Genomic DNA, 23,704 nt, shown 5'->3' with positions numbered 1-23,704 from the left:
TTCAAAGATCCAAGTGCGTCTTTTTAAAATGTGTATTTTAATTTTTAAAATCTTTCAAACCGGCATAACTGTTTCAAGACAAGAAAGGAGATGGTTGTAAATATTGGTCCGAGTCTGCAGATGCTCATGTCAGAAAAATAAATCAGCATACTAGCAACATGTTGGATTATTGTCAAGACTTGAGCCGTTTTCAGATCTCATTTTTCCAACCTGGTCCTCTGTGAGATGATACTGTCCCTTCTGCAAGCAACTAATCAGTGTTTAGACATGTACACCATACAGATTTATTTCCCCTGAGCACACCTGCATTACCTATGAGAGTATGATATGCACAGTCCTATTTGCAGAAAAGATAAGTCATTACCATCCTATGTTCTCACACAAGTCTCTTGTGTAACAAGTTGAAGCCTGAGGTGTCATTTTGTTCAACTGAGTCATGAGGATGAAAACGGCACTCTAATGTTCGCCAGAGGCAGCTTCTCAAATGCATGCACATGCAGTCATGTTCGTCCCTTAATCCCATGTATTACAATGGCATGTCAGCAAAGCAACATGCAAATAAATAACTGCGCATTCTTCATTGTGTAATTCTCTATTCAAACTGACTACATCCACACAAAACTGAAGAACAAAGTGTGGGCTGCGGTCTGCACTGACAAAGCCCGAGTGAAACGGTGTGTCTGAACTCTTCCCCACTCCACCGTGGGAGTGGGTGAAGAGCAGGGGTGATGCAAGCTCAGGCAGTGGCAAATTCTCATTTCCCTGCTTCAAAAAGCCAGCAGCTCTGTAGTGTTTTGTGCCCTGCCAGTCGAGGCTTTCCCTCTGCTCCACTGGTGAATACAACCTGACCCAGAATCCACTGCGGGGGAGCTGCAAGCGCAGACTGCAGGGCTCGCCTTCTGTTCAGTCTCTGCTTTCATGTGGAAGTGAGAGTGGGCACTTGTCTATGGTAGTAGCTGGGTGGGTGTAGGGTTTCAATGTGATACTCGCTACAAGTATAATTAAAGCAGTAGGATAATTAGGCCTGCAAAAGTCTGTCATTCCCATTTTTACTTCTCTTTGACTATTTCACTCACAGATAGGGATGGGTACCGGTATCCGGAGCCATTATGGCACATTTTGGTGCTTTTTTTTCCTGAGATGTCATACACTTTGGATTCTAGCCAATCATTTTACCTTTCCAAGGATAGTAGGCGGGCCCAGGTATGTATGTTCTTTTAAAGCAGAGCGACAGATTAAAAATGCCCAAGGTGAAGCGGTCAAAAGTCTGGCTGTACTTCACAGCAAAAGATGCAAACTCAGCAGCCTGCAACAAGTGCTTTAAGGTGATACTGTGCAAAGGAGGTAACACCTCGAATCTGATGAAACACCTGGCGACGTATAGCGTTTTTTTTAAATTAATGCATGTAAGGTGAACTAGCAAAGACCGTCGTAGTTACATGCGGCTGTCTTCTTGTTTGATGGCAGATACTCCCTTCACCCTGGCCAAAAAGGCTAAAGCTAAACATGAGAGGTTTTTGGACAAAGTTTGTGTTTTCTATTCTTTAAGCACCGGTTCGAGCACCGGTTCAGCACCGGCACCGTTTCAAAAGTACTGGTTTGGCACCGGTATCGGATAAAACCTAAATGATACCCATTCCTACTCACAGATACGGTCTACATCACCACCCTCCGTCCTTTCACTTGTCTTACTTCCGGTGCTCTGTCATACTCACTCACTATTCACCACTAAGTGCAAACTGGACCCGTTACCAATCAGTAATATTTGAATAACACAACTATAATGAAGAAAAATGCTTCATTTGCACGTCTTAATGTTCCTGTTTATCAAGTCTGACTATTTTGCACAGCATGTGTTGTTCTTTAGGTGATTAACTCCGTCTCACTGCCAGCCCTCAGTGGTTTCACCAGACACAGAAAAATATGATGCTTTTGGTGATTCCCCCTTTTATTGCAGAAAACACGCTGAGAACTGACACCCACAAAAAAACCCAAAAAAAACAAACACATTTTTGACTAATAATTAATTGTCTTTATGAAATTGCTTGTAAGAGAGATCTTACAAGCAATTAGCAATTAGCCTCAATAAAAGGATTTAGTAATAATAAAGTGCTAATTCACAACAACAACGATCTCAGAAGAGTTTTATATTGTAAAGGCTCTATAATATTAACTCATTCACTGCCAGCCATTGGCAGTGAATGAGTTAAACCCATTGACTCATTCACTGCAATTGACGGCTATAGACGTCAATGGCAGTGAATGAGTTAAGAAGAAAATCCCAAAAATAAGAAAATCTCCTATGAATGAGCACTTGGAAACGGTGGGAAGGAAGAAATTCCTAAATTTTGCATCATAGTTATTACCACTTTCACCATTTTTTGGAGTATGAAGTGATTTCTTGGCTGGAGTGCCAAGTTAGCTAGTAAGGAAAGTGAATCCAAAGCAATATTTCACATAAAGCTGCATTATAAACTAAAAAAAGTAGGGAGACTTGTGCTTGATATATTATTTCTTTGTTATAACAATGCTTCTTGGAAATATATTTTATACAGTTGGAAAGCCTGTTTATTTCCCCCTAAACTGTGCCACATTTGTAAGGAAAATGCATTTGAAAAAATGATAAATAAAAATATAAGTAGTTTTCATGCCCTTCCAGGAAATAGCTGGAAATAGCATAAAAGTTGTAAATTTTTGCATGTCAATAAGTGAGATAAGTATTTAATCCCCTATAACCTGCAAACAGATTGCCATCTCCTGACTTCAATTTGTAATGTGAATAAAGTTTGTCCCCAGAGTTAATTTTTCCCATTAAGTCCTCTCACTCTTTAGTTTTGCCCACCACCATGGGCAAGACTAAAGAGCTGTCAAAGGACATCGGGGACAAGACTATAGACCAGCACCAGATGAGAACGAACTACAAGACAATTAGGAACAACTTTGGTGAGATCTGTGTTAGCAACAGAGTTATGTCATTTTATGGGGGGGATCAGCCACAAGTGCAGTTTTATTTCTAAGATTAGAGAGATCTCATCATCTAATAAATGCATGTAAAATATTCACACAGCCCAAAACAGAACTAAAAATGTAAGCTTTGAGTGCAGTAAACTTTAGTCTTTTTAAATTTTCTCTCTTCATGCTCGGGATTATTAAATTTGATCCTTTGACGTGCATGCAGGAAAAACACTTGACATGTTGCATTCATACCTAACGTGTATGTAACCTGCATGGAAAACTTGAGTTGTAAGTAACAGATTAACAAATACTTAGTAGAAATTTTTCATTTGCACTGCTAAGCTTTAGCTGCTGATAAGCAAGTAGTTTATATACAGAAAATCTTTCCAAAAAAACTTTTCATTTAGGTTACTTTTACATTTGCTAATATATTCCAATTCACTTGCACCTTTCGTGCATCACTGTCTATGAACGTTGCTTTGTTGACTACAAAAACATTTGGAACGAAGGAGAGCTTCAACTCAGCCTTTGAGAGTTTTCATAACATCCCAGGGCCAATTAGGAAAGTTCTGCAGCAACAAAGCTGAGATGAAACCTTCTTCCATCATATGTATGCTTAGCATTACTAATGAGTACCACTCTAAAAATGTTAGTGAAAAGCTCCAAAACACATGAACAGCATTCCACAGAACCCCCTACAGCTGATTTATGATGTGAGACTCAGAGATAACTGAACAACAAAAGTCTCCAAATGACTTTTTTCCTTTACATTAATATTTTAATGTTAATATTTTGACTGCAGTTTAAGAACAGCTGCATGCACAGAGGGAGCCTGCAATAACTGCACAGGAAAACCATGAGACACAAAGCAATCAAAAAGATCCTTTTATAAATATGCAGGTGCATACTAAATGAGCATGGCACGAGTTTCTTGTGGGACTGTGTGTTTTAATGTGTGCTGGTAAACAGTGACTGTGACTCATTTGGCCCTGGGTGGCCCTGTCAGGCCTCTTTTCTTGCCACTGACTGAATGCTGCTTGTTCTGTAAACATAGACAAATGTATCCTACAGGAGTGCCGCCCTGCAGCTCCCCCATGCCTCAAACTAATGAATTTTTAAAGACAGCATCAATCAAACTGCAGGCCAGATCAATAGACCATAGAGTGGATTTCGTCAGCACTGCAGAGAAAGGTTTTTGGTATAAACATTGTTTCCACTGTCAAGCGACAAGCACCCTTTCACTTCAGCCAAGCTCCACAGTTACCAAGGCAGTCAACCAAGAGTATAGCAACAGGACTAAGGCTGCTCTGTCCAGTAATAGAATCTTATTAAAGAGCTTAAGTGCTTATGATGGCAGGGTGTCTTCTACACAGTACTGTTTGTCTGGCAACATGGTTAATTAGGACATCTGATATCCACTCAGTCAGACCTTCACCACAGTAGCTATTGACCATCATCCATTTCATTTAATTTGAATTACAGCTGAGCCTGGGCCTGTCCAGCAGTGTCATTAACTAGCAGCGTACCAGCAGCGATTTACCAAGAAATCAATACACATTTATTTGGATGATTTGAGTATTTGGTACAAACTGAGCTACCACACACAGAACATTGCCAGTGTTTTTATTTTCTTTTAAGTCACAGATGGCAAACTGTACTTGTGGCTACAGATGCAATAAATGGGTGGAAAAATATGAGACAAAGATATAAAACTTCCAACATACACAAGTGGAAAAGGCATGTAAACCTTCAGTGATAAATGTGAAGGTAAAATTAGGATTAAGCGTTTTCAGTGGAATGTCAGTGACGTGTGAGTGGGTGCCCTGCTTTTAAGTAGATAACACCGATCCATAAAAAAAAAAAAAAAAGTCCAATCTTCACAACACATATCTAATGATGTGGCATGTCACTTCAGAAAGTGGCTTATTTTTGTTAGGCTGGAAAAGGTTATACAACCATAACAAAAGAGTCTCGACCAATTTGCAATCAGACTGTGCACAAATGAAAGAAGTTAAAGTCCTTTGTTAACCTCCACAGAAGTGGTCGGCGAACTAATATGACTTCAAGAGCAGGGCTTGCAGCAGTCTGGGAGATCACAAAGGAACCCAGGACAGCTTCAAAGCAACTAAAAGCCTCTCTAACATTGTATAATTCCAGGAGACTGCTGTCCATCTGCAGATTTCTAAAGATTTCCCTTTTAAGAGCCAGATTGTTTGAGAAATATTTTATTTTAAATTGAGGCTAAAACACAACTTTTTAGGTTTAAATGAGAAGCAGTGAAAGGAAAACACTGCAGTCTAGTAGCGTTTTCCTTCTTTGAAACCATTCCGTAAGTGGCTTTCTTATGATTTGTTTATGTGCTGATGCATGCATGCATGCATGAGCCAGCACTACCTGCCATCACTCAATTTTGAATTAAACCAGCAAATTATAAGGAAAAATGAACAACTTAAAGGTAATGCAAGTTGTGCTATAACAACACAAATCACACAAGCTATTCCACTAAAAAATGGTTACAGCAGAATAAAGTTGATGTTTTGGAAAGGTTACAAATGCTGTAAGAAAGTCTGAAACAAGCAGCTCAAATCCCTCCTATCTGATGTGCAGGAATAATAGACAGTTACAGGAAATGCTGAGCAGCAATTTTGGTATAACAACTCAGTTCTGCCATATAGTGAATGCAAAGGTTCACATACAGAGTTATAATACTGTATCATACTTCTCCTTAAGGAATTAAAAGTCTCCAAAGTTGGTTTTTCCCCCCATTTATTAAACTGGGTTCTATTTTTCAGGATAAATTCCAGTTACATATTTTACTTATTAAAGCATATGATGTCCACAAATGTCAGCAGTTCCTATATCCAACCTACTTTCATGAATACTAAACAGATGGTAATGCTATTAAGTTGGTAAAGAAATCTCACGCAGGCCTAGCTGCCAACTTTTAAATGTTGACTGGCAATACAAGTGATTTTGAATTTTCCAATATTTTTTTCATCTTCTTACTCCTTATATTTCACAAAGCTTTAATGTATTCATACTGGATAATTATGGTTATTACTAGTCTAGTCTAAGCAATCTAGGTTAAAAGCATGGTACCAATTTCGGGTTAACTCTGCATTATGTTAATTTATCCATCCGTGCAGGTCCATCCACTCTAACTTCCTATATGAATAGTAAAGTAGTGGATCTATCAATTTAAAGTCTTGGCTTTCTCATCTTCTCACTCTCCCTTCGGGTTTTGGGAAGCAAGAAATTGCTTAAAGATTAAAGGACAGAATCTAAGCAGGAAGCAATTTCTCAGCTCTCTGGTGCAGTGATAAGAAATCGAGACGGGAGTAATCCCTTATATCAAATTTGATTCAATTTAATACAATTAGATGTAAATGTTGGGAGGAATACAAAAGAGGCAATATCATTAAAAAAGATAAATGGACAGAGACGTGCAGTTAGAAAATGAAGTGAAATGAGAAAGAAAGTAAGTAGAAATATTCATTTGTTAGTTGTATTACTTTTCAGTCATAGTGTCTATTAAAAAGCAAAAGTAAACTGCTGAGGAATTGGAAATATGGAAAATGTACACAGAGCTCACAGAAATAACGGGCTAATTGGGGAACACAGTAGACAGATGTCTTAATAAAAACACACAGTTCTGCCTGCAAGCTGGAAATCCCATGTGAAGTCAGGAGGAACAAAGGACAGGGTCAAAGCACGTGGACAGTTCAAAAAGCTGGAGGCTCTATACGACTCTGAACAAAGAACAATTTCCAGGACGCCCTTGTCCTATAATTTCCCTGCCTTTAATAAAAAACATATTTGAGATATTCCAAGTCTGCAGTGACTTGATCTCGACTCAGATTTCAAAATTACATTTCAGCCTTTTGCCTCTGGCTCACAGAAACTGCATTCCCCATGATAATGTTTATTAAGAAAAAAGAAACTCACAAAGACCACAGTCGGGTGAAGATCTAAAGAAACCTCCTCTGATAAATGACTTACGTTGTATGTAAGCTTTACAAATGTGAAGTGAATTTTCTGCTGGTTACGTCGAATTACAGCAGGCTTCGCCTCAGATGAGTGAACAGAGCGTAAAAACTGAATGTCTGCAGAGGCAGGACCGCATTAACCATCTGAAATGAGTAGTTCTACTACTGTAACGTGGATTTAAACACGGCACCAGAGTTTCTCTATGCATCTTTTAAAACTTATATACAGTGTGCATTTAAAGGAGACACGTGACTGATGACATCAATCATTAAATTGTCCTCAAAAGGATTTTCGGGTCAATTTTCATAACTAAAATGTAACATTAATTCAATATACATGTTTCATGTAGTGCTATCCATCTATTATAATGCTGATTGTGTGGTGGCACAGGCCCATGTTAATTAGTGGACTTGCCTTTTCTTTCCTCTTTTATTTCTTCATACAAGTCTTTCAAGTTGTTTTTATGTTTGAAATGGGTAAATGCAGAAAACAAATAGATAACTAAAGTAAACATTTTTCTAAAAATATAATATAAAATAAAATACTAATGCCAAAATGCCAATCACTAATCATTTTGGTCCTCAGACAAAGCAAGGGGTCAATTTAGGTCTGGTGGGTCACCGGTTTGTAATACACGAGCAGAAAACCTGCAGAGTGCACAAAATCAGAACCTCCACTAAACACAAAATGATCATAATTAATACACCTGTGCTTTCCTTCTGTGAGACGATAAATTGTCTATTATTGTATTCTCTCACATTAAATGTGACTCAGTGCCTTTAATATTATTGCACAAATATACAATAAAAAACTGAATTCTCCTTTTTAAAGTAGATTTTAGCTCAGCCTAAAGAGAAACAAAGAGACAGTAGGCTCAGAGAGCAGCAGCGCAATAAAGAAAATAGCTGGTTTCACTCTAAAATGATCATCTACACACATATCACACTGGCATCAAACTATTAAGATAGATGTCATTTATGATGGCAACAAGCATTTACAATTTACTTTATTAGGTGCACCTGTTTAACTAGTAGGAAAGATGAGAAGGCAGAAAAGCCATGATCACTGGTGTCAGACGGACTGGTTTGAGCATTTTAGAAACTATTGATCTGCTGGGATTTTCCTGCACAAACATCTCTGGCGTTTACAGATAATGGTCAAAAAATCCACTGAATGCACAATAAAAACCCTGAAGATGGGTTATGCAAGCAGAAGCCCATGTGAGGTGTCACTTTTATCAGCTAAGCATTGTTTAAATGCCACAGTTAACCCGAGTATTGTTCCTGACCATGTCCACCAGTTTGATAACTGGACTGCTTCTTATATAGCACTTTTCTACTCTCCCGGAATACTCAAAGCCACAGTCACACAAGCACTGTCTTCCAAGTTTCTTAGTGATTCCTAACTACCATTCATACACATTGGACACGTCGGAGAGCAATTTGGGGTTAGTATCTTGTCCAAGGATACTTGGCATGCAGACTGGAGGACCCAGGGATCGAACCAATAACCTTCCAATCAGTAGATGACCTGCTCTGCCTCCTGAGCTACATCTTCTGATAGCTTCTTCCAACAGGACAAAACATGTCACAAGGCTCAAATCATCTAAAACTGGTTTCCTGGACATGACAGTGAGTTCACTGCACGCCACTGTACACAGTCACCAGATCACAATCCGGTAGAGCACCTTTTTGATGTGGGGGAATGGCATTTACATCATGGATATGCAGCCAACAAATATGCAGCAACTATGTGATGCTATCATGTCAATATGGACCAAAATGTCTGAAGAATCGTCCCGTCAGCTTGCTGGCTCTATCCCGTTTAAAAAAAAAAAAAAAAATACAAAATAAAACAACTATCATTTACACAGTGCAGAAGACAGAGTTAAGAGTTAAATAGTGCCATGGTGCATTACAACAGATTTTTTTTGCATTATGCATTAGATATGTAAACAGTTTTCTACTATAAGTGCCACCTCTCACACTCCTGGCTTTCCTGTGCCTTGCTAAAATTTAGGATGCTTCAAACCCATTTTCCCCCTTTTAAATGTAGGGAAGACACCATGCTTATATTAACTGCCCTGTGCACAGATTCAGTAGCTGAGACACACATGCACGCACACACACACACACACACACACACACACACACACACACACACACACACCCCAATCCAATCATTTCTACTGTGAGGATATTTTCATTTTCACGTTTGTAAAAGTACACCCTAAAAGCTGTTAAGCACACCAATGTAGAATCTGGTCTCTCTAATCAATAAAGACTAAATATGACAAAAGGCAACCTGGTAACATTGAAGGCACATTTTATTGAACCAAAATTTGCTTGAGGGACTTATTGCACAATTACTGTGGTGTTGTTAGACAAATCATCATTACACATGGACAGAATTTTCAATGTTTGTGAAACCTTATATCAATAGAAGCCTTTATAGAAATGACCCTCTCTCAAATATGCCAGGCCTCGTTTATTCCTGAGCCAGTTTGTTCAAATGAATCTCCTAAAAAAAGAACCTTTATTCTGGTGGTATTTACAAGATGGCAATTCACATTTTTAGTATTTAAGGTCAGGTCACATGATGGTATTTCAAATACATGTAATCTACAAATACTAGAATCATGCAGTACCCTAAAATCACCCTTTAATCTGCAGCAAAAGCAACAAAACACTTGCCTTTTTTCTCTGTTTGCCTACCAAAAAAGGGATTTCTGCACTACTGAGGAGACTAGGATGAGCACAATAAAGAAGCAGAGCCGTTTGGCTAAAAGCCTGCTCCATTCTGTGATTCTCAAGGACAATTCTATGTCCTATCCTCCACCGATTCCTGCACCCTTTATCTACGCCCACCCTACCAAGCTCCATTGTGTTGTTCTCAGTTGCAGAGAACTTCCTGCAATTCCAGCTGCTTATAAATCAGAAAGCCATGTAAGCCTTTGGAGCAGCAGGGGCTGTAGATCCCTGGAGTAAAGCTGGGAACATTCAAGAAAAAAAGTTTTTCTTTGGGTCTCTCTCTTTTTAAGTTCCTCGTCACAGAAAATTGTCTTTTTAAACATTTGAAAAGCTAAAAGAATTTTATAAGCAGCACAGGTCTTACAAAATAGGGTCATTAAAGGCAAAGTATATCATATGGTAGCTCTGTGTGGAAATACTCGATATATCGATTCCAGTGATTCAGTCACGCCCAGCCATAGTTTACATGATGAGCTGAAACATTCTGTTCAGTTCAGGAAGAAAACACAGCAAATAAAGATAAACCTTTATTCTATTCTTGTTGTCCATATAACAAAGCCTTCCACCATTAATAACAGATATAGTGCCCTGGCACCAGGGACCTCAAGATCAAACTTATTCTTTATAATAAATTGTTATGACGAGGTAACTAAAGCTTGCTTTCTATTCAAGTTGAGCACTTTCTACTACAAATCTCATTTACCCAGAGCTTTTATCTATATTTTTCTAATGTGCACATACAAATGCATCAAAATGTAAAGTTGCATTCAGGGGGAGACTACGGGTTCAGTACTTCAACATGCAGACTGGAGACTTCACTATACAGACTGGAAGAGCTGGGGGATTGATCAACTGACCTTCCAATTGATAGATTACCCACTCTACCATCTGAGTCACAGCTGGAATTGAGGAACATAGAGGCCTGAACTACCTGCAACAGCAACTTCTGTATGAATGACACCAAATGTACCTTCTCTAAAGGAAAACATTGAGTCTGGCTTTGGTTTGAAAGTAGCTTAGGAGAACAAACTGTTCTGGTAACACCTGTTCAAGTCCCTGGGGAATTAGATACCATCCAAGCCTTTATATTTTTACAGTTTTTATTTTCAACACCAATGATGACTCTGATGTAATGTAACAGTCTGTCAGCACTGATAATCTTCTCGCAGTGGTCCTTAATTTCCTTGTAATCCTGTTTCAGTCTCTGCTTCACTGTATAGTGCATGAAGCAAAGATTTCTCCATTGTATATAAGCTCATTAAAGACTGGACTGACTTGCTTGTTTTTGTTGGAATGCATTTCACTGTTTGGGCTGTTTTTGCTTCTTTTTAAATGGCATTTATATGTTCAAAAAATTAATGTACACATATGTCTAGACCAATCACAGTACAGCTACATTATTCAACGACCCCGTTTGGCTGAACAAGCACAAACTCCACCGGAGTGTTCAGTGTGTGCTCCCAACTTGTTTTCACTGCCCCCAAGTGGCTGAAAAAAGTGCCCTGACACAAGCCCCTTCAAGGTGTACAGGCTCCACATTTTTCCCATGCAAGTAATTCACTAAATTGTTATAGGCACTACACAGAATTTGTGACTACTGGCTGAAATCAATAGACCATCTCATTCAACTGAAAGATCCACAAATCTTGTAACTTAAAATAAAAACTGCAAGCTGCAAATACATTCAATCCTCTTTGTATTGATGATAGAAGTGGAGTTGTTAAGGACTTCTTTTTTTTTTTGGCCAACATGTCTAATGTGTAATGATTCTTAAAATACATAAACTCATCTCATGTAACGAGCATTCTCAAACCACTTCAGGTCACTGGGACATTTGGGTTTGCACTTTACTCTTACCTTTTGCACAACATGTTTTGAAGTAAAGCCTCTCTTGTTGTATTTCTGCTTCCCCTGCATTTCTGATACAGATGGTGCTGCCATGCTTTCCTCCCAGCTTCAGAGTGCTGATAAAACAGAGAAAACAAAACTTTTTTTCCTTAAATCTGGGAAGCAATACCACCCCCGCTAAACACACAAGACAGGCATAGAGAATACAATAGGGGGTAGACTGGACAATAACATTTTCCATTATATTGCTGGAGGTGCTTGTAACATTTTTTTTCATCTTTATTTCCAAGCAAACACATTTTCATTTTCTGGCCCGAGCATGTTTGAAAGCAACGGCTCAATTCATATGGGAAAACATAAGGAAAAGTATTAGGTTTGAAAACGTATAGAGAGAGCATTTGATTAAATCTAAAGGATGAAAACAAATTTTATATACCCGTTTATGAAAGCACTGAATTTAATTTGAATAAAATAATATAAAATAACCCTGCAAAAAATTGACAAAATAGATTTTCTGCTTAAACAACCGCACCTGCAAGGGAGGCTGATGGAAACATATTTGTATAGCCGCTCTTTCAGCAGCAGGCATCAAACACAAAGACTGTTGTCAACCACTGATGGTGAAAAATGTTTCCCACCGTTTCCGATTAGGAGACAGCGAGGAATAAATAAAAATCACCAGAGCGCTGCTCTAGATCCACAGATTCGCTAAGACCATCCTCAACCATCCATTACAGAAGACAGACGCCCTCCTCTCCACATGTGAACCCTTAATGACCCTCCATCCCCTGCCCGCAGAGCTGCACAGGGCCACAGGAGTCATGAAAGGGCACAGGGGCTGCAAAAGAAAGCACCTCCTCCTTCCATATCAATCAGCTGAAGGTGGATAATCGCCAGCTACTACCCTTCCTTTACATTTATGTTAAGGGTTCAAGGACAATACCAGAAAGACTAACATGGTGTTTCATTATCGTCAGGAATCGGCTCATGTTCTAAGGTGATAGTGAGGAGAAAAAAAGACAAAAGAGTAGCAAGAGAACTGTGCATTTTTTACAACCTCCTGCCGGCAGCAGGACTCTACAGCTGGTGCACCAGTTTGTTACAAGTTCAGGAAAAAAACATAGCAGATGGAGATTTCTGTTACGATACAGTCCATTGGTTCTGATTATGAACAGCAGGCAAACCTTCCCACATTTTGATAGCACAGTAATTGCCGTTTAAGATTCGAGATTTAAGAGGTAGCTTTAGAAAAATCAGTGAATGTCTTACTAGACAGAACCTTAGCCTCACAATATGTCCACAAGAGAGAGAAAAACGCTTAAATGCAGCTAAATGTAACCTTACACATGGTGCCACTTCAAAGCTGGCTGATAATGATCATAAAGTATTGCAAAGGTAAGAGTAAAGTTTGCTTTAACAGACATAAGTTGGAGTACTCTACTTCCATGAGAGAAAAGATAAGCAGCTGCCCTCAGGCAAGGTAGATGAATGAGCAGCACATACCGAACGGCTTTTTGTGGTTGTGGCTTTGAGATGAAAAATATTTTAGTGAAACTAAGAAAATCGATACTGCGGCTCAGAGTCCAAAAATAAAAAGACTTATTTTAGCCAAAAGCTGGCCTAGTTCTCTCTTGCCAGTCAGTGAATTCACTACTGTGCAGGGATAAACTTCAAAGATGCAGCTATACCAGGATGCAGCACAAACACCTAATGATGCACGGCAGTGACTGACAGGATTGCTCAAACATAAAGCAGCTTTTACTGGCTCTATGCTGAGGTACTCTGCTTTTAATGTTAATTTCCAAATTCAGAATAATCATCTCTGCCAGTGGTATGGATCAGCTCCGATAAAGTAGAACACACAGTGGATGTAAGACATTAATATATGAGAAACACCACCAGACTGCAGTACCAGTGTTGGATTGAATGACAAAAAACACATGTTACAACTTTGCACAGGGGCCATGCCTCTTAAGGTTGTACTCTATTAATTATTCTCCAAGTCTGGGATGAGAAATGGCCCTCTACAACTTTAGTATGGACTGAAAGAGCTGCAAAAGTTGCAGGTAGATCATATCATCAGGGGATTTGTCATTTATCAGGGTATTGTGGATTCTTGAAAACTTTAAAGACTTAAGATCCACGTTGTCTTAAAAGTTTTAAATGCCATTCTTTAAAAACAGCCTTCCGGCTAAAATTGAGATCGTGCTGTTTCACGGGTCACTAATAAAGGAAATGTATTTATTCAACTCGATAAGGAGAAAGCACACCAATGACTCAATATTCAAAACTAGTTGTAATTAGATATTTAAAAAGAAAGATAATCCTTACACTTTATGATGATTTTAATAGGGAAATGTGTAACTGACCAAAAGTCAGACAAAACAGAACAAAGCAAAACGGACAGCATTTTGACACGTAACGGCAAAAAGCTTTCACAAAACTCCTGTGGTTACATTAATTATGGCTTTAGTCTGCTGTTTGTTAAACAGAGCCACACTATGGCACATGTTTGCTTTTCCAGACGACTGACTGGAATGAAGCCGCTGCTAATTAATGCTATTAGTTCCACCTATGCTTCTCTGGCCATGAAAAACACAGCAAGGGTCTAAAATGCAGATACAGTGGTGAGCGAAGCTAGAGACTTATTTACAGAGCACATTTAAAACCAAAAACGGAAGCGCTGATCCTTCTTAACCCAAATAAAAGCCCACTGTGTAGAAGTGTTTAGTGTAAAAATATAAAGACTTGAAGCACGGCAACAGTTTAAACACTTTAATTATGGAGAATAGTCCATTTTACAAAGTTATATAGGCAGACTGTGAGGTATGATCCTTGGCCTTTTTAAATTTTAAATACATTACTGTCTCTGATAAGTATTTGTATTGATCTGCACTATAAAGATATGAATATATTCATTTATGTAGCCCAAAGATGCATCACCAGTTTCATGTGGCTATTTAAATATGGGGACAATTGAATTATTGCTGCTTTCAAGTCTTATCTCATCTTTACTTTTATTTTATTTCCTCAGTTTGTTTTCTATATTTCTAATAAATTTAGATTTTATACCATACTGTTCATACGTCTTGAGCAACACTGCATTTCTTTATATTTTGCTTTCAGCAATTTACTGAAACGTCAAAAAATACATGGAAATACAGTGTATAAAACAACAGCACTTTGATTTGATATGACCAATTTTGTTCTTCAAACCAGCCTGAACTCTCTTGGCAGATTTTCTTGCCATTTTTTCAAGCAGTCTTCAGGAATAGTTCTCCAGGCTTTTTGAAGTACATTCAAAGGTGTTCTTTGGATGTTGACTGCTTTTTGTTCCATTCTCTGTCAAGATGATCCTACAGTGCTTCAATAATGTTGAGGTCTGGGCTCTGAGGAGACCAATCCACAGTCTTCCATTTTATGTTTCTTTTTTTAAATCCAGGTATGAGTCTGTTGGTTTACAGTCATTACTGCTGAAGAATGGAGCTGTGGCCAATCAGATGCTTTCCAGATAGTATTGCATGATGGATCGAAAACTGACTGTAGTTTCCTGCATTCATAATTCTATAATTTTTGACAGGATCTCAAAGAGCACTGACAGCGCCTCCACTGTCTTTACAGACACTCATTTTTGTACCACTCTTCTGACTTCCAACTTATACAATGATAATGACATGAATAAAATTCAAAATTGGATTCAGCACTCTGTGAAACCTGCTGACACGGATTTTCATTCCAATTCATTCCAGTGAATTCTGCATAACTCATGCTTGTCTCCCCGTTTCCTTTCCTTTAGAATAGCTTCCTGACGGCCACTCTTCCACTGAGACCATTTCTGATGGGTTTTTGGGAAAGTATTAAACTGAAGCAATTTGTGAACTTAGAAAACTAACTAAGCTAAAATTTAAAAAGAAAAAGAAAAAATATCCTTAGTTTTAGTATCCATTACTTTGGTAAATAATTGTATTACCACTTGTCTGACGAGGAATTGACGGATATTTTTAGAGACTGTCTACAAGCCTGAGGTAATGGTTTTCAAATCATTTTGTTTTATTGTAATACTTGTACTGATTTTCCCAAATCTTGTTACTAATATGTGCCCTTCATACAATAATAATTAAAAACTAATTTTAAAAAAACCTAAACATTTGGAAACAATAAAACAACTAAACTGAAACAAGAAAATAAATTCTGTAAACTAATTAAAAATGAACTAAATGAAAAAATGAAATCAAATAAAAAACGATTAGAAAATATGCTGACACATGTTTTCAACTAATAGCACTTTGGTATTAAAGAGTATTAGGACCACATAGAGGGAAAAAAATATAGTGATCCTTTTTGAGAATAAAGTCGAAATTTCAAGAAAAAAGTCGAAATGTGCAGATAACAGTTGTTTCGAGACAAAATGCCGCAGCTGCGTGATATCAACATTGTAACTGAATATACTAAATGCGATGAAGTACAAATATTTTCCTGCCTATGAGTATATATGCAGATACATATATAAAGAAAAACGCGCAACAAGTTCTTACATAAATGTAATTAATTACCTTTACAGGTGTATTGGTAACAGCATCACTAGTAGCCCTAGTTTGCTAATTAGCTTCAGATACTGCAGTAACTTCAGCACGGGACCTGACGGGTGTGCCGAGTCACCTTCGCACAGGTGTTAGATGAGCAGTGAGGGTACGCCACCCAGTGTTAGCTGAACAGCCGTGTGTGTCACACTCGCTGTAGATATATTTCCAAAAGCAGCTTAACAGCCAAGCAAGAGCGCGCCGCACGCACACACGGTTCAAGCCTTCCGCATGCGCGCGAGACTAAACGCTACGCTGTCCGGCGCGCGCTGGGAAAAGTTTGATCATCAGTCACTCACCGACAGCTTCAGCGCTGCGCCTAATGAGCTGCTTTCCTGCGCGTTCACGTGCCAGGTCTGGAGATGTCGGTGCCGTCTCCGCGCTCCCGGCGGCGGAGCGTAAACTGTTTTGTCTCCTCACAGGAAACGACTAAAAGGACAAAAATGTCCAGGTAAGTCACCGGGAAATGCATAATTTGCGATCTTCTTTTAGATCAAAAAGTGGCCTGGGTATTAAAGCGTAACCTTAGAAGTATTTACTAAGTTTTAGCCTTATTTAAAAAGTTAGAAAGTCGATGTTTCTAATTGTGAAACACCGAGAGTAGAAAAGTTTTATTGGGATTTGATTATTAACTGAGAATCAGAGTAGAGGTGTGTCTTCATTGATCTCTTGTTCAAGAAAAGACGATAAGAGCATGAATATGAAAAGGGAACCCAAACTCACATTTGCAGTGGTGATGTTTAATTGCGTTGCTCTTCTCGGCTGTTCTAATGAAGGCCTTGTAGTGTGTGTGTGTGTGTGTGTGTCAGTTTAGATTTATGTTTAGATGGACTATATGTAGTATTCATAATATTATCACCAGTTCCAGTAACTTTTTAACTTAGGTGTTTAAGTTTTGTTGCTCTTCTTTTTTCCTCTTCGGAAGCCCCGAACAGTTTCCCTTAAAGAGTTACAGCTTGTGCAGTTTTAAAGTACTGACTGAGACATGATTATTCCTCATTACCGAAATGCTGTATTACCCGTGGAAGCTCTTTACTCACACTCTAAACTGGCTCTGTACTTACAATTTTACTTAAGAGGGGGGAAAAATGGCATGGTATTTTTTATTGACTTTTTATAGAGGGCTACTTTGAGTACAGTTTTTGCTTTTAAGCATATTTACGGTTTTTGCCTGACTTTTGAGATCTAATTAGTTACTGTAGCTGTCAGAAATTTTCACTGAAGTGTAATGAAAAGCTGTGCTGCTGCTCCTATTAACACAGACTGCACTAAGGAATGTGGGAGCGACTCTGTAGAGATTTTCCATGCCCCAAAATACCTCAAATCAATCTGTTTACCTCTGTTTCTCTTTTAGCAGAAGGCTTTACTGATTTTTCAGAAACCACTGGCCTGCGAAAAGACAAAGAGTCAGAAAAGCTCTCAGGCAGGAGAAAGCCCTGTATGATACGGTGAGTGTAACACAAATTAATCTGATTAGAGAATTACAGCATTCCATGGCACACACTCACAATCATCCAGGCAAATATGCAGGTTTACAATGTTGTAATGTTGAAAGTTCAGCTGCCCTGCCTAATAAGCTGTGCTTGTAACCATTTACAAAACCAAATCATTGCTTTTTAAGCCACCTCACAAATAACAAATGAGTTGTGCCGCACCTAGAGACCTGCATTATTATCCAGTGACAGCTGCGCTACAGAGAGTTTGCACACATAATAGTTACCAGGTATGCCAGGGGAAGTTAATGAGTGACTAGACTGGGCAGAGGGTGTATACTTTACAATCTGATAGGCTAAATGCCATCTATATTAAACTGTGGATGATCCAAAAATACGTCGGTAAGTAGAGGTCAGGAGATTTTCACTTTTGTTTAGACTGTGAGCTTAGCGACATGTCTGCATGTATATTAGTTACACTATTAATCAAAATGAGTCTTAACAGGCTTTTTCCACGAAGGAACTTTTAAGCTGTTGACTTTGTGATTTGCTACTGAAGATGTTTACCCAGTCTTGGAATAAGACTATGTAAATTGAACAGTCTGTTCCCATTACAAATACTGTTTGAAGTGCAAAACAAAGGGGCAAGTGCACTTAGTATGCTTAGATAAGGTTCTCTTTTATGTGTGTATTATAGGTGTACCTAGTTTAGAAAGAGACAAAACATTTATTGTATTCTCCTCTCTGGCATGCCTAAATTGTACTGCAACAAAAATTTGTGAGAGAAATATCCAGAAGTGTTGTGATAATGTCTCTCCTCTGTGTTTTCATTCAATCAAACTAAACCTACCAATTATTCTTTCCACAACAGATGAGCGCCCATCTGTAATTGAGCTTTGGCACTTTTCCCCCTCGACGAGTTGCCATCTACAGGAGCTGTGGGAGCCAGAGTCGCCATGGAGACAGTGGTGATTGTGGCAATCGGGGTACTGGCCACCATATTCCTGGCGTCCTTCGTTGCCCTGGTGGTGGTGTGCAGACACCGCTACTGCCACCCGCACGACTTGCTACACCACTTCGACTCAAAGTCAGTGAATCAGCACAAAGCCTCTAAATCTATGAGACATGAGTTTCTTCCAGTTGAATTCAGGGTCACAAAACTTTTACCACAATTTTTTGAAGCAAGAGAAATATCCGTACTGTAATTTTCCACAGACTTGATCTGGCATTTTTGTTATATACATAGAACAGTAATAAAATAAAAAAACATCCGGTTTTATTAATTTAGAAGTGCACCCTATTTTTTCACTTTGTCTTGGGACTTACCAACATTTGACAAGGCTTGGAAATACTGGGTTGGACCCCATTTACTTTTACAACTACCTGAATTTTTTGTGTTACTTTTTTCCAACTAGTTGCTGGAAACATTACTAAGAGATCTTTCTCCATACTGACATCATAGCATTGCACATTTCCTGCAGATTTGTCAGCTGCACATAGATGATGCAAATCTCCCATTCCCTTAGTGTTATTCTGCTGGAAGTAATCAGTAGATGGGTACACTGTGGTCATAAAGGGAGGGAGATGGTCTGGAAGACTGTGCGGTTTAAATAACTCTCTGTTCATACCAAGTGGCCCAAAATGTGCCTAAATAAATACCCAACACTCCCTTACATCACTAACCAGAAATGTTTATACAAAGCAGAATAGATCCATGCTTTCTTGGTTTACTCCAAATTCTGACCCTACCATCTGAATGCCACAATGGAAATTGAGACAGACAGTTTTGGTGAGCTTGTGACAATCATAGCCTCAGTTTCCTGTTCTTTGTTGATAGAATGGTACCCAATGTGGTCTTCTGCTGCTGTAGCCCATATGTTGAGTGCATACCACGATTGTAACAAGTAGTTAACTGGGTTACTGTTGCCTTCTTGTCAGCTTAAAACAGTCTGGCTAGTCTCCTCTGACTTCTGGTAGCAACAATGTATTTTCTTCCAGAGAATACTTGCATATTTTCCCTTTTTTTTAAAAAATTTTTGAACTGTTCTTAGTAAACCCTAAAGATGGTAGTGTGAGAAAGTGCCGGTAGAACAGTGGTTTCTAAAGTACTTGGACCAGCCAGCCTGGAATCAACAACTATTCCATGTTCATTATCACTCAAAGCACCTTTCTTCCCCATTCTGGTCTTCGGTTTGAACTTCATCAGGTCGTCTTGATCATGTTTAAATGCAGTGACGGGTGCAATGCAATCATGTGATTGGCTGATTAGATATCTGGATTAACAAGCAGTTGAAGATGTTTATCTAATAAAGTGTGTGGTAAGTGTAAATCAGGCCTTTCATCATAATAATCTAGGCATATAGGAATATAATTTGGCCTTAACAAATGAATTTAATATGATTTAAATTCATAACAGTCCATCACCATTTAATCAGATTAAATCTGATTTACAGAGTAGAATACCTCCTTTTAAGGGACATGGTTTGTGTCTGTTCAGCATTTAGTCATTTGGTTTTTAAAAAGTTCTTATTTCTTAAAAAGTGTTTTGATATATTGCAACACATATATGTAAATACTAAATAATCCCCAATCTGCAGTTACTCTCTGCTGTAATGAGTCTTTATTCCTCTTACTTCTGTTGTTTCACAGACCCACAGTGGATCTGATTGGAGCCATGGAGACTCAGAGCGAACCTTCTGAGCTGGAGCTGGATGATGTAGTCATCACTAACCCTCACATTGAAGCAATCTTAGAGAATGAGGACTGGATAGAGGATGCCTCGTATGTCTTACACGTGTCATTGTAGAACTATAGAAGTTTACAGCTTTTATGCATGTACTGTTTTCTGTCAGGGATTGCAAATAATTTCTTGAGTTTTCTTTTCTCCAACAGTGGTTTGGTGTCTCACTGTATCTCTATCCTGAAGGTAACAGAAATATTTAACTTACTGATTTAGCTCTAACTTTAATTTATATGTCTGTTTAGATTAAGTAGGCATATCAAAGTCTTGAAGGGTTTTCTGACTTTAGAATGTCTCGGTTGTCAGCTCCCGTTCGTTTAAGTCACAAAAGCAACTTGTCTACTAAGCATCAAAGTTAAAGTTAAATATTGAGATTTAATGACATTTATGTAATTTTCTAATTGCTAGATGTTATTAACTTGGCTAACTGCTGCTGTTACAATTACTTCCACATATAGATATGCCACACTTTGACTGAAAAGCTGGTTGCGATGACGATGGGCTCAGGGGCAAAAGTTAAAGCACCAGCCAGCCTGAGTGATATTATCACTGTGGCTAAGCGGATCAGCCCAAGGTAACGTGATACACTCCTTATAACTTTATCTTGTAACTAAGATGGACTGACCATCTTTTATCGTTGTCCGTCTCACAGGGTGGATGACGTAGTCAGATCTATGTACCCTCCTCTGGATCCAATCCTCTTGGATGCCAGGTAATTTGATCTGTTTTTCCAGAGAGGTGTGACTTCGATAGCCTAATGCAAAAGACTTTCAGCTTCAGTGATTAGTTAGGTGCCTGAAGAAGCCAGGAGGGAGCAACAACATGACTTGATTTATCTGTAATAATTTTGGAGATGGCCAAATGGATGATAGAGGTTGGGATAAAAATGCTTTTCTTCCTTCAGCAGCTCACTGATTTGAATATGATTGTTTTATTCATTCTCAGGGCCACCGCTCTCCTCCTTTCTGTCAGCCACCTGGTCCTGGTCACCCGCAACGCCTGTCACATGTCCGGCAGTTTAGACTGGATCGACCAGTCACTCCATGCGGCTGAAGATCACATGGTGGTTTTGCGAGAAGCAGCACTAGCTTCTGAACCAGAACGATGCATACCTGTAGCTGATGCTCAGAGAGAACAGGCCATCTAAAGCAAACCACCTGGTTCGTCTGAAGAGTCAAAAAGGCACACTACCCAGACTCATTATTCATTCCAGATAAAAGGTTGTGATCATAGATGCAAGGACCATGAAATATTTTTAAAGTAACTTTACTACACCTACACACCTACCCTACTACACCTGCATAGTTATATTTTCAAAGTAGATCTCTCAGGCTGACACACATACATTTTTATGTAACCCTACAGCAGATATTTTTACAGCAGAATGTCTTTTGAAATGTCTTTGAGTGTGCCATCACTGAGCGGTAGGCCTAAATCCAGCCTAACTAGGCCTGCATAGTCACATGATGGCTTAGTCAGCTAATCCATTTTGAGGAAAATAATACCCATTAGCCAGTGAACCCACACTGGGTGAATTGAAGACTAACCCGAGATGGTTCCAATTTTGTAGGTCAGCTAGTCGTGGACGTTTTTTTTTTTTTTTTTTTTTAAATCCCTCAGATACTCTTATGCTGTTAAAAATCACCCAACTGTGAATTTTCTAAGATCAGCAGCAAAGGATTTAGATATTATTACCACAGAAAAAGATTCTTCTAGTTGTGTTTCTTCCTCTTGAAAGTTTCTAGCCACACTGGCAAATATTAATATTAATTCAGATATTGCAATGCTGGTCTTACAATTAAGCTCTCAGTAGTTTGTTTGGCAAAAAAGAAACGTGTACAGACAGATTGTAGAAGACCCCAAACAATGTTTTAATTCTTTGACTTATTCTTGAGAGATTCCTCAACAACTTACCATGAAAGTTGGTATAAGATGATTATCAAACACAGGCCAAGAATGGCTGATTTAAAGCCAGCCCACTATTGCGGACTGCTCGTCTATTATACATATATTAGCAAATCTTGCATAGGACATGATGTTTAAGGTTGTTGTTACAGTTGCTGCACATGTGCACATCACTTTGCATTGTTCAGTGTCGGACTCAATCTTGTCGGTAGTCATTTAGGAACCTTATTTTCTGTGACAGTTGTTCTCCAGACGTAGAGCCATATTGTAAAATATAAATTACTCTAGATGGGAAAACTTAGCCTAATTAACAAAGATTAGCATGCTATTATTAGCATGTTACCATTTTCTCTCCAGTGACTCTGGACTTCGTGATTGCTAGACAGTAAGTCAAGAAATCCTGACAACAAAATGAAAAAAGTGTTTCGAACGCAGCCACATTATGCTAAATATTAGCATGCTAGCATTGTCAATGTGATCATGTTAACAAAATACTAGGGGTTCTTTTTGTTTGCTACTCTTGTTTCTGTTTTGTTTTAGGGTCTTTTTTTTGGGGGGGGGGGGGGGTTATGTCAGAGATGGACAATGAACCAACCTGAGAGTGATATCTTAAAAACAAATAACAAAAAATTGCTGTAGAATCCAGCTGTAGCATCCCTTTCTATGTGTATACTACAAAAAAAAGAGAAAAAACCCACAAACATTAAAGTAGACTGACACATTCACATCAAAATTTGTTAAGCAATACATGTGTTACATAGATTGTTTTTCCTTTAATAAATAATGGGCTTCCATGCATCATTGAGAGATACAGTATGTCTTTGTGTACTGCTGTGTTATGAGGGTGTTTGGAACAGTGTGTTGATTGAGGCGAAACTGAATTAGCGTGTTGCTTTGAGCTAAAGGGACGTTATTGGAGCATGTCTACCTGTGCCTTCATGCATAGCTAATAGTGAATCCCCAAGGAGCCTTAATAAGGCATCGCTCCCAGCCACAATGAGCACATTGGCCACAGCTACAATACACATGGCACAAAGCTTTGTGCACACAAGGCTTCCAGACAAATGAACACATCAGTGTGACACGATTGTAAAGTACACGTCACAGATTACAATGCCATGTACTCTTATTTTAAGGTTCTTGCGGCAATCGTTAAGCAGGGAAGAAGAATCAAAATTGAGGAGAAACTGCAGCTCAGAACATTTTGGTGGAAAGATATTGATCAAGGAGGAAACATTTAGGAAGTGGTTAGCCTTTTTTTGTCTGTTTACATTGTTTATTAGCATTAATCTTTTTGTAAGCACTCCTATGTTTTCTTTCCAATGTTTGTTACTGAGGTCTTTATTTTACTCCCATATAACCTTTTTTATTATCTTTCACTGATTTGCACAGACAGTAAAAAAGTTTGTTTATTTTCTCTCAACCATTTGGTAGCTTTAAAGAATGTCCAATAAAAAGTCCACACACTAATTTGACATAAATAAAAGTGATCTCTTTGTAGTTGTA

The 23,704-nt window shown here is 38.6% G+C and overlaps 1 protein-coding gene and 1 long non-coding RNA gene across 3 annotated transcripts in view; one reads left to right on the top strand and one right to left on the bottom strand.

Annotated features, from left to right (window-relative positions):
- LOC146576557 (uncharacterized) overlaps positions 1–16,243 on the bottom strand; it is a 42,264-nt gene extending 26,021 nt beyond the window's left edge. The window contains exons 1-2 of the long non-coding RNA XR_014892262.1: positions 16,094–16,243; positions 11,550–11,656 (exon numbers count right to left, since the gene is read on the bottom strand). This is a non-coding gene — a long non-coding RNA (uncharacterized LOC146576557). The remainder of the gene's footprint in view (positions 1–11,549; positions 11,657–16,093) is intronic.
- A 223-nt stretch (positions 16,244–16,466) lies between these two features.
- On the top strand, positions 16,467–23,704 carry tmem98 (transmembrane protein 98). 2 transcript variants are annotated; one of them, XM_085271923.1, is made up of 8 exons: positions 16,467–16,571; positions 17,475–17,568; positions 18,425–18,640; positions 20,203–20,334; positions 20,446–20,479; positions 20,752–20,867; positions 20,946–21,005; positions 21,239–23,704. In XM_085271923.1, the coding sequence occupies exons 3-8, from the start codon at positions 18,510–18,512 to the stop codon at positions 21,438–21,440; spliced, it is 675 nt and encodes a 224-aa protein (XP_085128049.1). In that variant the 5' UTR covers positions 16,467–16,571; positions 17,475–17,568; positions 18,425–18,509; the 3' UTR covers positions 21,441–23,704. The 2 variants fall into 2 exon arrangements, with proteins under 2 accessions (XP_085128049.1, XP_085128050.1); XM_085271924.1 differs by having other exon boundaries at positions 16,477–16,571; positions 17,478–17,568.

Source organism: Mchenga conophoros, linkage group LG4, assembly GCF_057382185.1.
Source record: "Mchenga conophoros isolate Kocher_MC1m ecotype Shallow Benthic linkage group LG4, M_conophoros_male_GT1.1, whole genome shotgun sequence".
In the NCBI taxonomy this organism is placed as follows: domain Eukaryota; kingdom Metazoa; phylum Chordata; class Actinopteri; order Cichliformes; family Cichlidae; genus Mchenga; species Mchenga conophoros.
This window is presented reverse-complemented; position numbering and strand designations above follow the sequence as displayed.